General features: G+C 45.8%; 1 protein-coding gene across 1 annotated transcript in view; it reads left to right on the top strand.

Annotated features, from left to right (window-relative positions):
• LOC144688293 (calcium and integrin-binding family member 3-like) overlaps positions 1 to 20,226 on the top strand; it is a 94,004-nt gene that overhangs the window by 42,677 nt on the left and 31,101 nt on the right. Inside the window, exons 2-3 of the mRNA XM_078554725.1 lie at positions 14,390 to 14,535; positions 15,915 to 16,062. Coding sequence (XP_078410851.1) covers positions 14,390 to 14,535; positions 15,915 to 16,062 — 294 coding nt within the window. The remainder of the gene's footprint in view (positions 1 to 14,389; positions 14,536 to 15,914; positions 16,063 to 20,226) is intronic.

Here is a 20,226-nt window from a genome sequence, read left to right as displayed (position 1 = left end):
GATATAGATATATAGATGGGAACACCACCACCTGGAAGTTCCCCTCCAAGTCACTCACCATCCTGATTTGGAAATATATTGCTGTTGCTTCACTGTCGCTGGGTCAAAATCATGGAACTCCCTCCCTAACAGCACTGTGGGTGTACCTACATCACATGGACTGCAGCGGTTCAAGAAGGCAGCTCACCACCACCTTCTCAAGGGCAACTAGGGATGGGCAATAAATACTGGCCTAGCCAATGATGCCCACATCCCGTGAATGAATTTTTAAAAAGTTGGCTGGGTAGTTAGTTGGATGGCTAGTTGGTTATTAGTTGAATGGTTAGTTAGTTGTTAGTTGAATGATTAGTTGGATGGTTAGTTGGCTGGTAGTTGGATGGTTAGTTGGTTAGTTGGATGGTTAGTTGGCTGTTAGTTGAATGGTTAGTTAGTTGTTAGTTGAATCGTTAGTTGGATGGTTAGCTGGCTGCTAGTTGAATCGTTAGTTGGTTGTGATGGTTGGTTGGTTGTTAGTTGGATGGTTAGTTGGTCGGATGTTTAGTTGGATCATTAGTTGGATGGTTAACTGGTTAGTTGGTTGGATGACTAGTTGGATGGTTAGTTGGTTGGTTGGTTGCTAGTTGGACGGTTAGTTGGTTGGATGGTTAGTTGGTTAGTTGGATGGTTAGTTGGCTGTTCGTTCGATGGTTAGTTGGTTGGATGCTTAGTTGGTTGTTAGTTGGATGGTCAGTTGGTTGTCAGTTGGATGGTGAGTTGGCTAATTAGATGGTTAGTTGGATGTTAGTTGATTGTTGGTTGGATGGTTGGTTAGTTGGATGGTTAGTTGATTAGTTCGATGTTTAGTTGGTTGTTAGTTGGATGATTAGTTGATTAGTTCGATGGTTAGTTGGTTGTTAGTTGGATGGTTGGATGGTTGGCTGGCAGTTAGTTGGTTGCTAGTTGGATGGTTGGATGGGTTAGCTGGCTGTTAGTTGGATGGTTAGTTGATTAGTTCAATGGTTAGTTCTTTGTTAGTTGGATAGTTGGATGGTTAGCTGGCTGTTAGTTGGATGGTTAGCTGGCTGTTAGTTGGATGGCTAGTTGGTTGTTAGTTGGATGGCTAGTTGGTTGTTAGTTGGATGGTTAATTGGTTGTTAGTTGGATGGATGTTCACTGTGACCACAGTATTATGTGGCAATAAATAAAGCAAACAGATTGTTAAGTTCCTAAGTCAGTTGGCTTTGGATTCCCAGACTTAGTGCTGGAATGGCTGATATTGTCCACATTTCATGCCAGTGTGACATGAGGGACAGAGGAGAGCAACAAGGCTATGGGAGAATGTGCCATGAGGATCGATTTGATAAGCCTGGGCATTTTTAACCCTGATAGGAAATGTTTCAAAGGGATATAAGACCATAAAGATGCAATGGTCTCTGCCTCAGTCACTTCCTGTGGCAAATGATTCCATGCTCCACCTTCTGTGTAAAGACCTAACTCTGTGAGCTCCCACCTTCACTGTCTCAGTGACATGTTAAATTGATGTTCCCTCCTCACTGCCTGGGCAACCAGAGGAAATAACCTTTTCCCATTCACGCTATCAAAACCTTTCAAATTTTTAAGTCTCCTCCACTCCAGTACCAACAGTCCCTGTATCTCAAGTCTCTCCTCATACCTAAGACATCTCATCCCTGGTGTCAGTTGAGTTGGTATTCTGGGAGAATCAGCTGAGGATCCTCCTTTCTTCAAACCTATATTGTCAATTTCATTGCCATTCTTCAATGTAGATTGATTATTTTATTTTAACAGCTTGTTTAATATCTTCTTTTTAAAGGATTGTACCTTTTTCACACGGAAGGAAATCCTGAGGTGAGTGATCAGTTGTCTGTGCTTAACTCTGATTATCAGCATGTGAGGGTCCCGATTGCATCTCTGCACAGATCAAAATCAATACAGGCCAATGCTCCTGTCCAACTGTTGTTCCTGCCTTAACTGGTTAGTGTGACTGTACTGGTGGTAGAGTTAATGTGAGGTCAGAACCTCCCAGTCACAGTTCCCTGTGGGGATCAGTCTGTAGCATAGGTATGGAGTAGCACTTTGAGGCAAGACAGATAGAGAGGAGAAGATTCTTGAAGCAGCAGAGTTCTGAAGGCTGTACTGTTGATGAGGGAATGGGGGAAGAGTTCCAGTGTTGACGGTGAGTCTAGAATGGGGAGGAGAGTTCCAGTATTTATGAGAGTTTGTGGGTTGGGGTTAGTTTCAGTGTTCGCAGTAAGTGACTGAAAGCAGCACAGAAAAGCAGGAGAAACCAGAAGACAGGGAATGAGGCGAGTATCTAGTAAACTTTTCATTTTTATCTCAATTTCATTAAATTAATCAACTATAACGTAGGATAAGGCCAATTAGCATAAAACTAAAGCCAAATTGATAAATTATCATAAATTACAAACACCTAAATTAATTAATCAGACATAGGATAAAATTAAAAATTAATAGTGTTACTATCCCTTTCTATGAAAGGGTTCTGAATTTTTCAGTAAGTTTAAATCTGAGGTAACAAAAACAAAAATACCTGGAAAAATTCAGCAGGTCTGACAGCATCTGCGGAGAGGAACACAGTTAACGTTTCGAGTCCGCGTGACTCTTCAATGGAACTAAGGAAAAATAGAAAAGAGGTGAAATATAAGCTGGTTTAAGGGGTGGGTGGGACAGGTAGAGCTGGATAGAGGGCCAGTGATAGGTGTAGGCCCTTAGTGTCACCTATTATCACATTCCTTAGATAATATCACCACCTTCAACACCTCTTTGTCCTTTTGTATATGACATCTTTTGGTTATCTCCACCTATCACTGGCCCTCTATCCAGCTCTACCTGTCCCATCCCCCCTTAAACCAGTTTATATTTCACCTCTTTTCTATTTTTTCTTAGTTCCATTGAAGAGTCATACGGACTCGAAACGTTAACTGTGCTCCTCTCTGCCGATGCTGCCAGACCTGCTGAGTTTTTCCAGGTATTTTTGTTTTTGTTCTGGATTTCCAGCATCCGCAGTTTTTTGCTTTTATCCTAAATCTGAGTATACAGGTAAAGAGAGTTTAGAAAAACATTTAAGTTAACTTTCAATAAAGTAAAGTGACTTCAGCTCAAGTTGATTGGTGAATAGCTGGTGGGTCTTTATTTATTTAGATCTTACATTTATCCCTGTTAAGTCAGTTAATAGTTTAATAAATAGAGACATGGCAGGGCATCTCAGTCCCGTGGTATAATCCCAGCAATATTAAATAAGGAATACAATTCTAAAGGGGCTGCAGGAAGAGAGGAACCTGGGGGAACATGTGCACAAAAATCCTTGAAGATGACAGGACAGGTTGAAAAAAGCGGTTCTTGGGCGTACGGGATCCTGACTTTATAAGAGAGAGTAGAAAAGATTCACGAGAATGGTTCCAGGGAGGAGGGATTTAGATAACGTGGAGAGATTGGAGAAGGTGGGTCTGTTCTCTTTAGAGAAGAGAAGATTGAGAGGAGGTTGAATAGAGGTGTTCAAAATCACGAGGCATCTGGACAGAGTAGGTAGGGAGAAAGGAAAAAGCATTTTTACACAGTGAATGGTTAGGATCTGGAATGCACTGGCTGAGAGTGTGGTGTGGGCAGATTCAATTGTAGCTTTTAAAAGGGATTTTGGATAAATATCTAAAGAGAAAAATTTTGCAAGGCTAAGGGGAAAAGGCAGGGGAGTGGGACTACTCATTGAGTAATTCTTACAAAGAGCCAGTATGGACACAATGGGCCAAATGGTCTCCTTCAGTACTGTAACCATTCTTGATTCTATTCCATGTGGGAACTCCTGAATGTTTCTCGTGTCCTGGACAATCATATATATGCAGTAAGTGCCATCAGCTGCAGTGGAAGATGCAAATCAAACACACAAGTTAAATAAAGGGCTCCAGCTCAGCCCTGCCCGTCCCAAAGTCCAAACACAAAAGCTTTTCATGGCCACCCCCTTCCCTTCCTTGGCCACCCCCCAGTTCTTCCTTGGCCACCCCCCAGTTCTTCCTTGGCCACCCCCCAGTTCTTCCTTAGCCACCCCCCAGTTCTTCCTTGGCCACCACCGACCCTTCCTTGGCCCGCTCAACCCGAGCTTTTCATGGCTGCATGTCTGGACAGAAGAGAGTTACAGAGTAGAGGAAGAGGGGAAAGGGACAGGATCTGGGCCTGGGAGGATAGACATGAGAGAGGGACAGGGCTGGTGGAGAGGGATGGAAAACAGGACCAGAGAAGGACAGGGGAAAGGGACAGGGACAGGGTCTGTGGGGATAGACATGAGAGAGGGACAGGGGAGCAGATCATCAGCACACACAAACAAAACCCCGACCTGTATAACATGTAATAACTGCATTGAATGTTGAAATGCTGAGATCACTTTGGTAACTGCTTTGAGTGTAGCATGTGTATTGCTCTTGCAAGCTAGACAATATCATGTCATCATCAAAAATCATGTTATTTAGTTCATCTGAACACAGGAGCAGGAGTAAAGGCAGGAGTGGACCTGGAAGGGAATTGCTAGACCCGAGGGAGAGAATAATTTGAGGTCCAGGCTCTGTGGCCTTTCACTCACTTGAAGACAGAAGCAGACCTAGGCTACAGCTACAGGGGAACTTCAGGTTTGAGAGAGAGAAAAAAGTCAAACAGTGACATCACAGGAAAGTCTTAAGGTGATTGGCTGGTAAGTATTGCTGCTTAGAGACTGAGTCTAAACAACTGGGAGTTTAACAAACATTAAAAATATTAACTATTAATAACAAATAACAAGTGGGTAGCTGGTGAGCCTTAGCTTCTATTTTTTATTAAGGTTTATTACTATTTGTAAGGTGAATTAAGTATTAGTAGGTTTTATCAGTATTGGTAAAGTTTATTAATAGTAGTAATTTATTAATAGTAGTAAGATTTGTTTGTATTGGTAAAGCTTTATTAGTGTTGGTAAGATTTACTACCAGTGGTAAGTTTCATTAGCAGTAACAAGGTTATTAATTAATAAATAGAGAAATGGCAGGGCTGCTCCAATCTCGAGAATGCACATCCTGTGCTATGTGGGAAATACAGGACACTTCCTGTCTTCAGGATAACCATTTGTGGCAACAGCTTGAGGGATTTTGAACTTGACTGGCAGCTGGTGTCATTTCGGTGCATCCATGAGGTTGAGAGCTTTGTGGATAGCACATTTATAGACGTGATCACCCCACAGCTTAAGGGTATGCAGGGCAAAGGGCTTACCACTATGTATTACAAAAGAAATTAGGGATAGTTTTAGATCCAAAGAGGAGACATTTAAAATTGCTTAACTAATCCACTGGAGTTTTTTGAGGATGTAACTAGTAGAATAGATAAGGGAGAACAAGTGGATGTGGTGTATTTGGATTTCAAGCAGGCTTTTGATAAGGTCCCACGTAAGAAGCTAGTGGGAAAAATTAAAGCACATGGGATTGGGGGTAATATACTGGCATGGATTGAGAATTCGTTGACAGACCGGAAACAAAGAGTGGGAATAAATAGGTCTTTTTTCCGGGTGGCAGGCGGTGACTTGTGATGTACCATAGGGATCAGTGCTTGGGCCCCAGCTATTCACGATATACATAGATGACTTAGATGAGGGAACCAAATGCAATATTTCCAAGTTTGCTGATGACACAAAACTGGGCGGGGTTGTGAGGAGGATGCAAGGAGGCTTCAGGGTGATTTAGACAAGTTGTGTATGTGGGCAAATACATGGCAGATGCAGTATAACGTCGATAAATGTGAAGTTATACGCTTCGGTGTGAAAAACAGAAAGGCAGAGAATTACTTAAATGGTGATATATTGAGAAATGAGGATGTACAAAGGGATCTGGGTGTCCTTGTACACCAGTGAATGAAAGTAAACAGGTAGGTGCAGCAAGCAATTAGGAAGGAACAAATGGTATGTTTGCCTTCATTGCAAGAGGATTTGAGTTCAGAAGTAAGGATATTTTACTGCAGTTGTACAGGGCCTTGGTGAGACCACACCTGGAGTATTGTGTGCAGTTTTGGTCTCCCTACCTAAGAAAGGATACACTTGCCACAGAGTGAGTGCAGCTAAGGTTCACTAGGTTGATACTGGGGATGGCAGGACTGTCGTATGAGGAGAAATTGGTTCGACTGGACCTGTGTTAACTAGAGTTTAGAAGAATGAGAAGGGATCTGATTGTAACATATAAAATTCTAACAGGGCTCCTTCTCCTCATCTGGATGAAAGTCATTACCAAGGCAGGGTTGCCTGCAGCCTGCATCATCAACACCTCAGTGGACATGAGAACGTATTGCTGTGATACATTTAGTGAGCATGTTCTTTACAGGTTTCCCTCCATCTCCAACCCAGCAGGCCAGTGCTAAGCCCTTCACCTGGCCTCCATCCAGACATGGCATCCCCACCCCACCCCTTCCAGGTAAAGGACACCCTGGAGAACCAGAATTGGGTTTTCCTCCTGTTCATTTATAAATGTGTATGGAGACATTGCTCTTTGACCAGGGTGATGAGAGCCATGTGCAAGAAGCCTCAAGCAGATACTAATCCGCTTGTCTCACTACCCTTGAGACTCTATAGAGAGACCATTGCCCTTGCAGTGTAGAAAGACTAACTGCATGATCCCTTGTCAGCCATGACCATTCACCCTGGAGGATGGAGATTTGGAATCAGGAATTTGGAATGGCTGTCATTCAGAAGCCATGCACCTTGGAGACATCCATCTCCCTCCCCTCATCCCTGCCTCTGACTGCAGCCGATGGCAAATGGCCACACCTTGCTGGGATCTCGATGTTATAAGATCCATGAGTTGGGAACAAACCTGCTGTAATGTGGACTCAAGCATAGGGAGGAGAACACAGGTAAGCATTTTTCACATCCAGTTGCCTCATGATTATTAGGCTTCAATTGGCCACTTGTGCTGACCTTGAACACCACCCACCTGAGGGATCTCACTTACTGACTAACTGAGCGTTAAAGGTCAGGTTTGAAAATGGTACACGTCACATTTTAAAGTTGCTCCACCACCTTCTACCATCCTCCTGTCACACACCAACTTCCCCCCATCACCCTTGACCCACCCAATATCACCATTCCTCTCCCCTCTGTCACCCTTGAACCTCCCAGCATTACCCAGGACTGTATTACAATCTATCTCCACATGCCTTCCCTCCCCTCAGAGCTGACATGAGATACTACCCCCATGCCCAGAATGACCCTGCCTCCTCCCGTTACCCGAGCCACCTGTCTTGCCCCCCTCTGTGACTGCAACCCCCCTCCTTCCTAGGCACTCTCTACCATCGCCTCCTTCCCTGGACATTCTCCCATTCACTTCCATGGACTCTCTTCACCCCCACCTTTCCCCACTTAGCCTGCCTCCCATGTGCAGCCTTGGTGCAGCTTTTGCTACTGACACTCGATATGAGTGAAGTTATGTGAAGGTCCCAAGAAAGTGAAATCAACATCTACTGACCTCAACGTTGTGGAAGAAGTGAAGCGTGCCAGGTGCACACATTATACAGTCTGTGCATGTCTAGGGAACCAGTTGGTCACATCTGCCAGCTGCTGCAGGATTTGGCACCATGGGGACATGGAGGATATCCACTGCCAGTGGCCGTGGTGCTCAATTTCTATGCCAGTGGCTCCTTTCAGGGCTCCACAGGTGACCTCTGAGGGATATCACAAGCCTCCACCCATAAATGCATCTATGAGGGCATGGGTGCCATCTTCGCAAGGGCACACAACTTTGTGCATTTCGCCCAGGACCAGGAGAGCCAGGAGTGATATCCTGGTCCAAGGTCTCCATGGCGGCCGCCATCCAGCCAGTGCTGATCTTGGTGCATTGGCATGCTGGTGCTATCACCTCAGCCTAAAGGTGGGCAGACTCCTCCATCGTGCCTTGCAATCTGAGGAGTGCAGCGGACATCCCTTCCTGATGTTCCTGAGCTTGCCTTTGCAGCTCCAGCAACTCTGACATGATCCAGAGGCTCGTTATCTGACTCGGACTCAGCAATGTTCTGGCCTCCAGCAGTCCTCCGAGTGCCGGACACCTAGGAAGTCCCTGCCTCTGCCTGCTGTGGATCAGACAGTGCGATGTGCTCACCAGATTGTGATTCCGTGGTTATTCCAAAGCTAGGTCCCACTGAGGTGTATGTCTCTGCGCTGGTGGAGGGTGTGGGTGAGTGCTGTGATGGGACTTCAGGGAGGGTGCCTTCAGATTCCTCTTCAGAGGTTTCTTTGAGGCTTGATTGGAGGCCCTGGGTCATGGATTCCATTGGCTGTTCCCCAGATGTGCCTGCGGAAGCAAAGGGAGATAATTAGTGCATGGCAGTGGCCTGTGAAACAGGACACATCACTCACAGTATGGTTATCTGATGGATGTTGCACTGCTGGATCCTCACTTGGTAGAGCAGCGCCGACCTCACCGTCAGCACAGGACTGGTCCAGTCCTTGCTGGCCAGCTGGATGGCTTCGTTTTCAAATTCTGTCAGACTTTGATCTCTAGCATCCCTCCACCTGTCTGTGACCTTTCCTTCTAGTTGTGTGCCAGCTTGTCCTGCATAAATAGAGATGGAGTGTAACCAGGATGCCTTCCAAGCCAGATAATCAGTATGCCTGGTATATGTGGGTGGTGAGTGGTCCTATGGATGAGATGAGGACGATGATGGTGTGTGTGAGAGAGTGAATGGTGATATCCCTTGCCCTGGCAGTGAGTGAGGGCCCTGTGGATGTGTGATGGGTTTGTGAGTGTGTGAGTTGGGAGTGATGAGAAGAGTGACTTACCCTGGCGGAACGGAGAAGACCATTCATCCTCTTGTGGCACTGGGGGGCTGTCCTCTTTTGCTGGGCTTTGGTGCTGACCACCACTGCCACCGCCTCCCGTGCTGGATTAGTGACGTTGCTGCGGCCAGAGTGGGGGTAGAGGATACCCCGGTGAGCCTCTACTGCATCCAGCAGGTGCTCGAGGGACATGTCATTGAACCCGAGGACGGCAGTCTTCTTGCCTTTCGGGGCCATGTCTTCTTTATAGCAGTCCTGGGCTGGAAGCACTGAGAAGTGTGCATGTGGCTATTCTTTAAATATGGTGCCCAGTGTGATGAAGCAGCGAAGTGGTGGTGTGGCAGGCAAATGAGAGCCCACCCCCGCCATGGAAACAGTTTGTTTCCTGGGAATGCATAGTTAATACAGTGGATTTGGGATGATACGCCGTGAAAGGCTGCTATTGCGGCCGGTAGGTAAAACGATCGCACTTAGTGCAAATCTGGGACGATTCCACCCTGAGTGTCAATGAGCAGGTTATTGCTAAGCAAGTGCCACTTGATAGCACTGTTGATGACCCCTTCCATTACTTTGCTGATGATGGAGAGTAGACTGATGGGTTGGATTTGTCCTGTATTTTTGTGTACAGGACATACCTGGGCAATTTTCCACATAGCTGGGTAGATGCCAATGTTGTGACTGTACTGGAACAGCTTGGCGAGGGGCGCGGCAAGTTCTGGAGCACAAGTCTTCAGTACTATTGCCAGAATATTGTCAGGATGCATAGCCTTTGCAGTATCCAGTGCCTTCAGCCATTTCTTGATATCACGTGGAGTGAATCTGTGATGCTGGGGACCTCCGGAGGAGGCCGTCTGGCACCGATCCTCTATCTGAGGAGGATTGGAAGATTATCCCCAGCAATTCCACAATTTCCATCCTTACTTCCCTCAGTATCCTTGGATGCATCTCATACGGTCATGGTGACTTAGCAACTTTAAGTGCAGCCAACCTTTCTAATTCCTCTTTATCAATTTTTAACCCATCTAGTATCTCAACGACCTCCTCTTTCGCTGTGACATCAGCAGCACCTTCTTCCTCGGTCAGGTTTATTAATGTCTTCCTATATTTTGTCACAGTCTGCCTCCATATTAACTGCATTCCCAATTTGGTGTCATCTGCAAGTTTTAAAATTGTACTTCTGATTCCCAAATCCAGATCGTTTTTGTCATAGAATCAGAGAATGGTTATGGCAGTGAAGGACTCAGCCAATCCTATCTGTGCCAATCAGTGGTGAATAACAGCATTGATCCTAGTTTCTTCTGACTATTCGCCAGTTAAAGTAACCTTTAACCCTGCCTCTCTTAATACTGTTTTCTAGCCAGTTTGTTATCCTTCTGCTCCTCGTCACCCGACTCCAGAAGTTCTGATCTTAGCCATGAGTCCACTGTGGTACTTTATTGAGGGTAATAATAATGTTGCAGATCACCATTGAATAACCTGAACAAGGCTACATGTAAAGCAACTAGCTTCATTTAAACTGCATACTGCATACTGTAACCCCACACCATTGAAAGTGGATCAGACACAAAAGACAATTGAATGAGATAAAAACAAAAAGCTAAAAGCTACTACGGATGCTGGAAATCCAAAACAAAAACAGAATTACCTGGAAAAACTCAGCAGGTCTGGCAGCATCGGCGAAGAAGAAATCAGTCAACGTTTCGAGTCTTCATGACCCTTCATACCCTTGAATGAGATACCTGCTTATTTACAGTGGTCTTTCAATCTAAGCTGTTTAACTGGTGCAAACTAATGAGTGAACACAAATGTTAAAGCAAAATATTGCAGATGCTGGAATTGGAAATAAAAATAGGAAATCCTGGAAATTCTCAGTTGATCAGGCAGCATCTGTGGAGAAACAAAATTTATGGAAAAGTTTTAACATGCATTTGAATGCAAGTTGGAGGTGAAATCCAGGAAAAATGTAAGAGTGTTGGGAAGCTGCCACTATTAACTGGAGCTTGTTAGACTGCATGTAGGAAACTCTGTCGAAAGAGATGGGTTATTAATTTCAATATGTTAATAACTCTATTACAGTGATATTAACACGGCTTTCAGAATTTAACTGTGAGTCCATAGGCTTCCTGGATTTCCTGGAAATCATAAGTGAAAGCAACGTGAGAACGCAATGGCCATTCAGGGGTTGATATGAACTTTGGAGCTCTGATCTATCAGATCAGTCAGGGTGCTGTGTTACTATGGACCTCAGCTGAGGACCAAGAGGACTCCACAAGACAAAGTGAGCAGAGAGTGGTTACAGCTCGCTGGTGGGCATGCCCAGCATACAAGGTCTACAGGCAGAGAATAGAATACTCTCCACTTGCCTGGATGAGTGCAGCTCCAACTCAAGGAGCTCAACATCAACCAGGACAAAGCAGCCCGCTTTATTGGCACCCCATCCACCACTTTAAACATTCACTCCCTCCACCACCGACACAAAGTAGCAGCAGTGTGTACCATCTACAAGATGCACTATATGAATTCACCAAGGCTCCTTCGACATCACCTTCCAAACCCACGACCACTACCACCTAGAAGGACAAGGGCAGCAGATAGATGGGAACACCACCACCTGGAAGTTCCCCTCCAAGTCACTCACCATCCTGACTTGGAAATATATTGCCGTTCCTTCACTGTCGCTGGGTCAAAATCCTAGGACTCCCTTCCTAACAGCACTGTGGGTGTACCTACACCACATGGACTGCAGCGGTTCAAGGTGGAAGCTCAACACTACCTTCTCAAGGGCAAATAGGCACGGGCAATAAATGCTGGCCCAGCCAGCGATGCCCACATCCCATGATCAAATTAAGAAAAGACTGCAATATGTGCCAAGTGATGCAGGTGGTGTCAAAGTCACCACCACCCTTAACTTCTTCACTCCTAGCTGCTTCCAGGGCCTTGCTGGAGATATTTTCAGGATCTCACAGTCAGCCACCCACTGGTAGGCATTGTTGCTGATGGCTTTGTTGCCAGGACTGACACTTATGTCAACTTTGCCTGTGATGATGGCAGTGCGAATGAGCAGGTGCTTGGGTTTTGTCTCTGGCTGGCTTCCCACAGGTGCAGGGTGCCATCGATCACACACACGTGGTAATCCAGACAGCCCAGATCACCCAGGGGAGTTCATCAGCTAGAAGAGCTTCCACCGCATCAACATGCAACTGATCCACAGCCAGAAACAGATCTTTCTGCAGGTGCGTGCAGGTTTCCCGGGCAGCTGCCATCATCTTTTGCCTGGCAGCAAACCAACCTCCCTGATCTCTTCACACTTTGAAGGAGACTTACTGGCTTGCTGCTTAGAGACAAGGGATAACCACTTAAAGTCATAACTAATGTGACCCATGAGGAATCCAACTAATGCCGTTCAGGGGTGATACAATGAAAGCCACATGACCATGTGTCATTGAAGAAGCCATGAGCATGCTGAAAGTGCATGGACAGATTTGAAGGTTCCCTTGAGTACGCGCAGCCAGGTTCCCCAGAATGGTCACGATTTGCTGTGCTCTCCACATTACGCAGCAGTGAGGCTTAGACCTACAGGAAAACAAGGTGCAGAGCTTCTCTGGAGGAGGAGGAGGACAATGAGGAGGTGGGAGCTGATCCAGGCATTGCACCACCTGTGGTGTGTCTTGCTACTTGGGATTCCCAGGGTGCCCTCGTTATTGTGAGGTTCACTTAGGTTGGACCAGTGCAACCATCTAACAGTCACATGCAGAAATCAGTTTTGTAGCCCACAGAGCCCCCCAATCCCTGCTAATGCCACAAACACAAGGCAGTCCTGCAAACAACCAAAGCTCTCTTTCAGAGACCCCATTGCTCAGTGTCATTGCTCATGTCTTCCCATCCATCATCACAAAACTGAAGGTCACTTATTACCCAGCAATCTGGGATGGACAAGACAGGAAAGTGGTGGAAATAAACAATATTTATGTGACTCACATTGGAAACATTCTAATAGTGTTTAACACCCCCACATGCAAACCCTTGTACTACTATTAATTTTTACTCTTCCTCTTCTTAGCATTTCTAGATGGTGCAGCATCTATGGTGGAAATGGGCTGTGTAGATCCCTGCCCAGACTCCTGCGTATTCCATTCCAGAAAGGCAGTTAGTGAAGGATGGACCTGGAGTCAATTTTTACACAATTTTATATATTTTTATAGAGTTACATATTACAAGTGTATACCTCCTAATCCAACAACCGCAGTTTTTGGTCTCTATCTATTGTTATATGGGCTCCAGTGAACCCCCAATGAATGACAATGCATACAGTTAAATGCAATTACTATGCAATTAACAGATTCCCTTCCCCATCCTCCTCCACCTCCTTCAGGTCCTGTGGCTTAAGAGGGCATTGGCGACCATGGACTTCCTTTGGATTGGTCCATGATTATGCTTGGCAAAGTACTGCAACGGTTTGCCGTTGCCTTCTGCAGTATGGCTGACCAGGAAACACTCTCACTCTTACTGACTGCCATCAGGTGTATTGGAAGGATTTATAGGTTAGTAACCTGTTCCTACATCCCAGAGTATGATGCCTTCCCCACTTCGCTACCCCAATGCACCCCCCACCTCACCCCCTGGTGCACCTCCTCCCCTCCACCCCAGATTGCAATGTGTTGTGAACTCAAAATGCAGGCCAACTTTTCAGGACTTCTGATGAAAGGTCATCGACATGAAACATTCACTTTGTTTCTGTCTGCACAGATGCAGTCAGAGTTGTTGAGTATTTCCAGCATTTTCTGTTTCTATTGGTGAGTAAACATGGCTGTTGAAATGGCTTGGCTTGAAACATGGCTTGAAATCAACAAGTCTGTGACTTTCCTTCAAAATATTTTAACCAATAGGTGGTTGTATACGGTTAGTATTATAGTGAGGTAATTCTCCAACACCTGAGCAATTTTGTTACTGGACTGTGGTAGTAGCATCTTAAAGTGTGACTGAAAACCTGATGATATGGTGGGCAGTGCAGCAACCTGATGGTTAAATGGCCGGTGGGGTTGTCAGTCTTAGAGCTTATTCACCATCTCTATGGAATAGGGCTGATGTCTAAACAACGGCATCTCATTTTGTGTATCCTTCGTTATCCCTGGTCATTTCACCCGGATAATGTTATCTCAGTGATGTGTGTATCTGCTTAGTCACTGTGTTAAGAGATGATTGTGTTGAGAGTGAGGATCTGTGAAGACCTGATATTTTGGAACGTTAATAGTGAATAAGGAACAAAATGGAGTAAGTGGCTAAAAGTATCTCAGTTACTGGTGTAACATGCCATGACTCTGTAACAGGATGTGGATAAGTTAAATTCACAATCAGAGAGCTGCTGATCTTTATTATGGGATTCGCTGACTGGGATCAGGTGCTCTATATAAAGGTGAGTCTGTTCAGAGGCTCCAAGCTCCTCCCACAAGACACCTTTTTTTTGAATAGCTAATAGTGGCTTGTGGTGCTCTCATCAGCCATGATTCTTTGGTAAGTTCTGTATTTGGAATCGTGGTGTGACAAGGCAAGTCAATGAAGGAACTTCAAGCAAACCATTTCTGACTTTGATAAAACACTGAGCACTGTTTCTTGCTCCCTCTTTCCCTTGTTCCAGATTGTTCCACCGTTACCAAGACCTGGCTCCGCAGTTAGTACCGCTCAATTACAAGGACAATCCCGATGTGAAGGTCCCCTATGAGCTGATTGGCAGCATGCCAGAACTGAAGGTAGGTGGGTGCAGAAAACCAGTTTGTGCTAAGAGCACTCTCACTGCGCCACATTGAATAATGCAGCAAGTACTAATTGACAGGAGTCTCTCAGTAATCTTCCAGCAACCTGATACCCACCAGTGACCAGGAGACAAGCTTGAAAATGAAACACAGTCTCTGCCAGCCCAGAGATGGAAACTGAGAAGAATATTATTAACAGTTCATTTACTGGTCATGTGTATGATATCCACATAAGGGTTTTCTATTTATCAACTCATTTGCTAATTTACTAAAGTTGCATTAAGCGTAGGCTTTAAAAATCCAACAGAACTAAAACATCCTGAATCCCAAACAACCCAACATAAGGCCAGCATTCATTGTCCATTCCTAATTGCCATTGAAGAACTAACCCCATTGCCTGTGGGTGTGGAATCAAGTGTAGGCCAGAGCAGGTAATGATGGCAGATTTCCTTCCATAATGGACAATAGTGGATCAAATTGTTTATTACGACAGTCCAGTAGTTTCATGATCATTATTACTGAAACAAGCGGTTTATTCCAGATTTATTAATTGAATTTAAATTGCCCAGCTGACGTGGTGGGATGTGAACTCATGTCTCTGGGCATTAACCCAGGCCGCTGGACTAGGATTAATAATAGCACATTACCACTGTGCTATTATTCCCCCAAAACACCCTGCATCCCAAAAACTCACACATCAAATACTTAACTGAATAAAAAATAGCTTGAGCTCCTTTAAATATGGGGAGATAGTGTCATAAGTGGTAATGTCATTGGGCTGGTAATCCAGAGGCCCAGGCTAATGGCTTTGGGGACAGGAATTCAATTAGTAAATGTGGAATATAAAGCTAGTTTCAGTAATAGTGACCATGAAACTATCATCGATTGTTGTAAAAACCCATCTGGTTCACTAATGTCCTTTCGAGAAGGAAATCTGCCGTCTTCACCTGGCCTGGCTGACATGTGACTCCAGACACACAGTAATGTAGTTGACTCTTAACTGCCCTCTGAAATGGCCTAGAAAGCTACTCAGTTCTAAGGCAATTAGGGATGGGCAACAAATGCTGGCCTTGGCAGCGATGCCCACATCTCATGAAAGAATTTTAAAAAAAGATCCTCCATAGCCAAGGCAGTTTGATCCCATCTGAATCCAATACAGCCAAACTAACCCACTTTCCAAAGTCCAAATGTAAACTGAAATTTTGCCCCAGCAATGATTGGACCAATTACTCAGTGTGTTCCTCTGTAATGCTCTCTGCTAACTCAACATTTCCACCTGTTTCTTACTACAAAGCTGATGCCATGGTTTGATGGTGAAAGTTTCACACTATTGTTTAGTGCAGTGTATCATTCCAGGCACTGTTCTCTCACTGCAGGACAATCCTTTCCGCCAGAGGATTGTAGAGGTATTTTCTGAGGACAGTGAGGGGAACATGACTTTGGATGACTTTCTGGATATGTTCTCTGTGCTGAGTGAGATGGCCCCACGTGATCTGAAGGCATGCTATGCATTTAAGATTTACGGTGAGTTTGGCTTGATATGAATGATTAAAGCTGGCTTTTCTTGCTTCACTGATGTAGAATTTTCTACCTCTATATTCTATTCTAGAAAGCCAGTGGTGAAGGGCAAAACAGGATCCAATCTTTACTCAATTAGGTGTATTTACAGAGTGAAACATTACAAGCATATACCTCTTAACTCAGCCACACTGCAGTTTCAGTAAATGTCTCTTTATATGTGCTCAAACGAAACCTCAAAATGCCATCCTGCATATAATTAGACCTAATTGATATACAATGAACACTCTACACTTAGACTCATGGACTGTTGCTTCATGAGCTTCACACTTCCACACCCTAGGAACAGTTAACCCAACCTTAGCTTCCAGAATTGGCCTAATATTCAACATGGAACTGAGCCTCCCACCAGGAACTCCCAGTTTGGGGAAGGAAATCTTATTTAAGGGTTACAGTTCCACATAGAAAAATTGTGGGACTAAATTATGAGGAGGGGTTACATATGAATATACAAATTAGGAGTAGGTGTAGGCCACTCAGCCCCTCCACCCTGCTTCACCATTTAATAAGATCAATGCCAATCTGATCGTAACCTCAACTCCACATTCTTGTCTTCCCCCGATAACCTATCACCCTCTTGCTTACTAAGAATCTATCCACCTCTGCCTTAAAAATATCCAAAGATTCTGCTTCCACCGCCTTTTCAGGAAAAGAATTCCAAAGACTCACAACCTTCTGAGAGAAAACATTTCACCTCATCTCTGTTCTAAATGAGCAACCCCTTATTTTTAAACAGAGACTCCTAGTTCTAGATTCTCCCACAAGAGGAAACATCATCTCCACATCCACCCTGTCAAGACCCCTCAGGATTTTAAAGGTTTCAATCAAGTCGCCTCTTACTCTTCTAAGCTCCAGCGGATACAAGCCTAGTCTGTCCAACCTTTCCTCATATGGCAACTCTTCTAATAAAGGTATTAGTTGAGTAAACCTTCTCTGAACTGCTTCTAACACATTTACTACCTTCCTTAAATAAGGAGACCAATAATGTACACAGTACTTCAGATGTGGTCTCACCAATGCCCTGTATAAATTAAGCATAATCTCTTTACTTTTGTAATCAATTCCCCTCGCAATAAATTCTAACATTCTATTAGCTTTCTAATTACTTGCTGTACCTGCATAGTAACCTTCTGTGATTCATGCACTAAAACACCCAGATCCCTCTGCATTTCAGAGCTCTGCAATCTCTCACTATTTAGATCAGGCTTGTCCAACCTGCAGCCCGCCAGCCTCACGAAAGCCCCTGGAGCTACTGTTCAAAATGCCGGTAAGACAGGTAAGTGAGATTCAAGATTTTGTAAGCAGCTGCTCATCCAATCACAGGCCGTTCCTTTCCCGCAATTGCTGCCGATAAGCTCGCTACTCTCTGATTGGAGGAGCAGCAAATACCAGTGGTGGCGAGTGTGCTGAGGGCTGCCGGGACCGAGAGGGGTGGGGGGGGTGTGCTTTGGGCACAGTGGAGGGGAAAGTTGCGGCGGGCCCAGGGAGAGGGTAAGCCCGGAGAGACAGAAGGTGCCATGGTGAGTGTATGTGAGACAGTGAGAGTGTGTGTGTGGTAGAGAGAGAGAGAGTGTGTGTGTGGGAAAGAAAGAGTGTGTGTGCGGTAGAAAGAGAGAGTGTGTGTGTGTGGGGGAGAGAGAGAGTGTGTGTGTGTGGGAGAGAGAGAGTGTGTGTGTGTGGGAGAGAGAGAGTGTGTGTGTGTGGGAGAGAGAGAGTGTGTGTGTGTGGGAGAGAGAGAGTGTGTGTGTGTGGGAGAGAGAGAGTGTGTGTGTGTGGGAGAGAGAGAGTGTGTGTGTGTGGGAGAGAGTGTGTGTGTGTGTGTGTGCGGGAGAGAGAGTGTGTGTGTGTGTGCGGGAGAGAGAGTGTGTGTGTGTGTGCAGGAGAGAGAGACTGCGTGTGTGCAGGAGAGAGAGACTGCGTGTGTGCAGGAGAGAGAGACTGTGTGTGTGCAGGAGAGAGAGACTGTGTGTGTGCAGGAGAGAGAGACTGTGTGTGTGCAGGAGAGAGAGAGTGTGTGTGTGTGCGTAAGGGGGAGTGAGAGTGAGTGCATATGTGGGAGAGTGAGTGAGCGTGTGTATGTGTGTGTGTGTGCATACATGGGAGAGTGAGTGAGTGTGTATGTGTGTGCATACGGGGGAGAGAGACTGAGTGTGTGTGTGTGTGTACATGGGAGAGTGAGTGAATGTGTATGTGTGTGCGTATGGGGGAGAGAGAGTGAGTGTGTGTATGCGTACGTGGGAGAGTGAGTGAGTGTGTGTGCATACGGGGGAGTGAGTGTGAGTGTGTGTATACATGGGAGAGAGTGAGTGTGTATGTGTGTGCGTATATGGGAGAGAGCGTGAGTGAGTGTGCGTATGTGGGAGAGAGAGTGCATGTGTATGTGTGTGTGTGCGTACATAGGAGAGAGAGTGAATGTGTGTGTGTGGGAGAGTGAGTGAGGGTGTATGTGTGTGTGCGTGTGTGGGAAAGAGTGAGTGTGTGTGTGCGTGCATGGGAGGGTGAGTGACTGTGCATGTGTGCGTGTGCATGTGGGAGAGTTAGTGAGTGTGTATGTCAGTGTGTGTGCGTACATGGGAGAGAGAGTGAGTGTGCATACTTGGGAGAGAGTGAGTGTGTATGTGTGTGTGTGTGTACAGGGGAGAGAGAGTGAGTGTGCATACTTGGGAGAGAGTGAGTGTGTATGTGTGTGTGTGTGTACAGGGGAGAGAGAGTGAGTGTGCCTGAGTGCGTATGTGGGAGAATGAGTGAGTGTGTATGTGTGTGTGTGTGCATACGTGGGAGACAGAGTAAGTTTGTATGTGTGTGTGTGTATGCGTGGGAGAGTGAGCGAGTGTGTGTGTGTGTGTGCGCGTACATGGGAGGGAGAGTGAGTGCGTATGTGTGTGTACGTGGGAGAGTGAGTGTGCGTGTGTGCGTGTGTGTGTGTGTGGGAGAGAGAGTGTGTGTGTGCGTATGTGGGAGAGTGTGTGTGTGTGTTCGTGGGAGAGAGAGTGTGTGTGTGCTCTCGTGGGAGAGAGAGTGAGTGTGTCTGTGTGTGTGTGTTCGTGGGAGAGAGAGTGTGTATGTGTGTGTGTGCGTATGTGGGAGAGTGAGTGAGTGTATATGTGTGTGTGTGTGTTTACATGGGAGAGACAGTGAGTGAGTTTGTGTGTGTGTGTGCGTACATGGGAGAGAGAGTGAGTGAGTGTGCATATGTGTGGGGGAGAGTGAGTGTGTGTGTGTGCATACATGGGAGAGACAGTGAATATGTATGTGTGTGCGTACATGGGAGAGTGAGTGAGTGTGTATGTATGTGTGTGTACGTACGTGGGAGAGAGTGAATGTGTATGTGTATGTGTGTGTGCGTACGTGGGAGAGAGAGGGAGTGTGTGTGTGTGTGTGCATGGGAGCGTGAGTGATTGTGCATGTGTGTGTGTGCGTGTGGGAGAGTGAGTGAGTGTGTATGTGTGTGTGTACAGGGGAGAGAGAGTGAGTGTGTCTGAGTGCATATGTGGGAGAGTGAGTGAGTGTGTATGTGTGTGTGTGTACATGGAAGACAGAGTGAGTTTGTATGTGTGTGTGCATGCGTGGGAGTGTGAGCGAGAGTGTGTGTGTGCGTACATGGGAGATAGAGTGAGTGTGTGTGTGTAAGTGGGAGAGTGAGTGAGTGTGTATGTGTGTGTATGTGGGAGAGTGAGTGTGTGTGTATGTGTTTGTGTGTATGTGGGACAGAGTGTGTGTGTGTGCGTATGTGAGAGAGAGTGTGTGTGTGTGTGTGTGTGTGTTCGTGGAAGAGAGAGTGTGTGTGTGTAAGTGTGTGTGTGTATGTGCGTATGTGGGAGAGAGAGTGTGTGTGTGTGTGCTTTCGTGGGAGGGAGAGTGTGTGTATGTATGTGTGTACGTACGTGGGAGAGTGAGCGAGTGTGTGTGTGTGTGCATACATGGGAGAGAGAGTGAGTGTGTATGTGTGTGTGTGTACGGGAGAGAGTGAGTGAGTATGTGTGTGTGTGTGTTCGTGGGAGAGTGAGTGAGTGTGTATGTGTGTGTGCTCGTGGGAGAGAGAGTGAGCGTGTGTGTGTGGGAGAGAGAGAGTGTGTGTGTGTGTGGGAGAGAGCGTGTGTGTGTGTGGGA

This window comes from Cetorhinus maximus, chromosome 13 (assembly GCF_964194155.1).
Source record: "Cetorhinus maximus chromosome 13, sCetMax3.hap1.1, whole genome shotgun sequence".
In the NCBI taxonomy this organism is placed as follows: domain Eukaryota; kingdom Metazoa; phylum Chordata; class Chondrichthyes; order Lamniformes; family Cetorhinidae; genus Cetorhinus; species Cetorhinus maximus.
The sequence above is the reverse complement of the archived record's forward strand: the minus strand, read 5'-3'. Positions and strand labels throughout refer to the sequence as shown.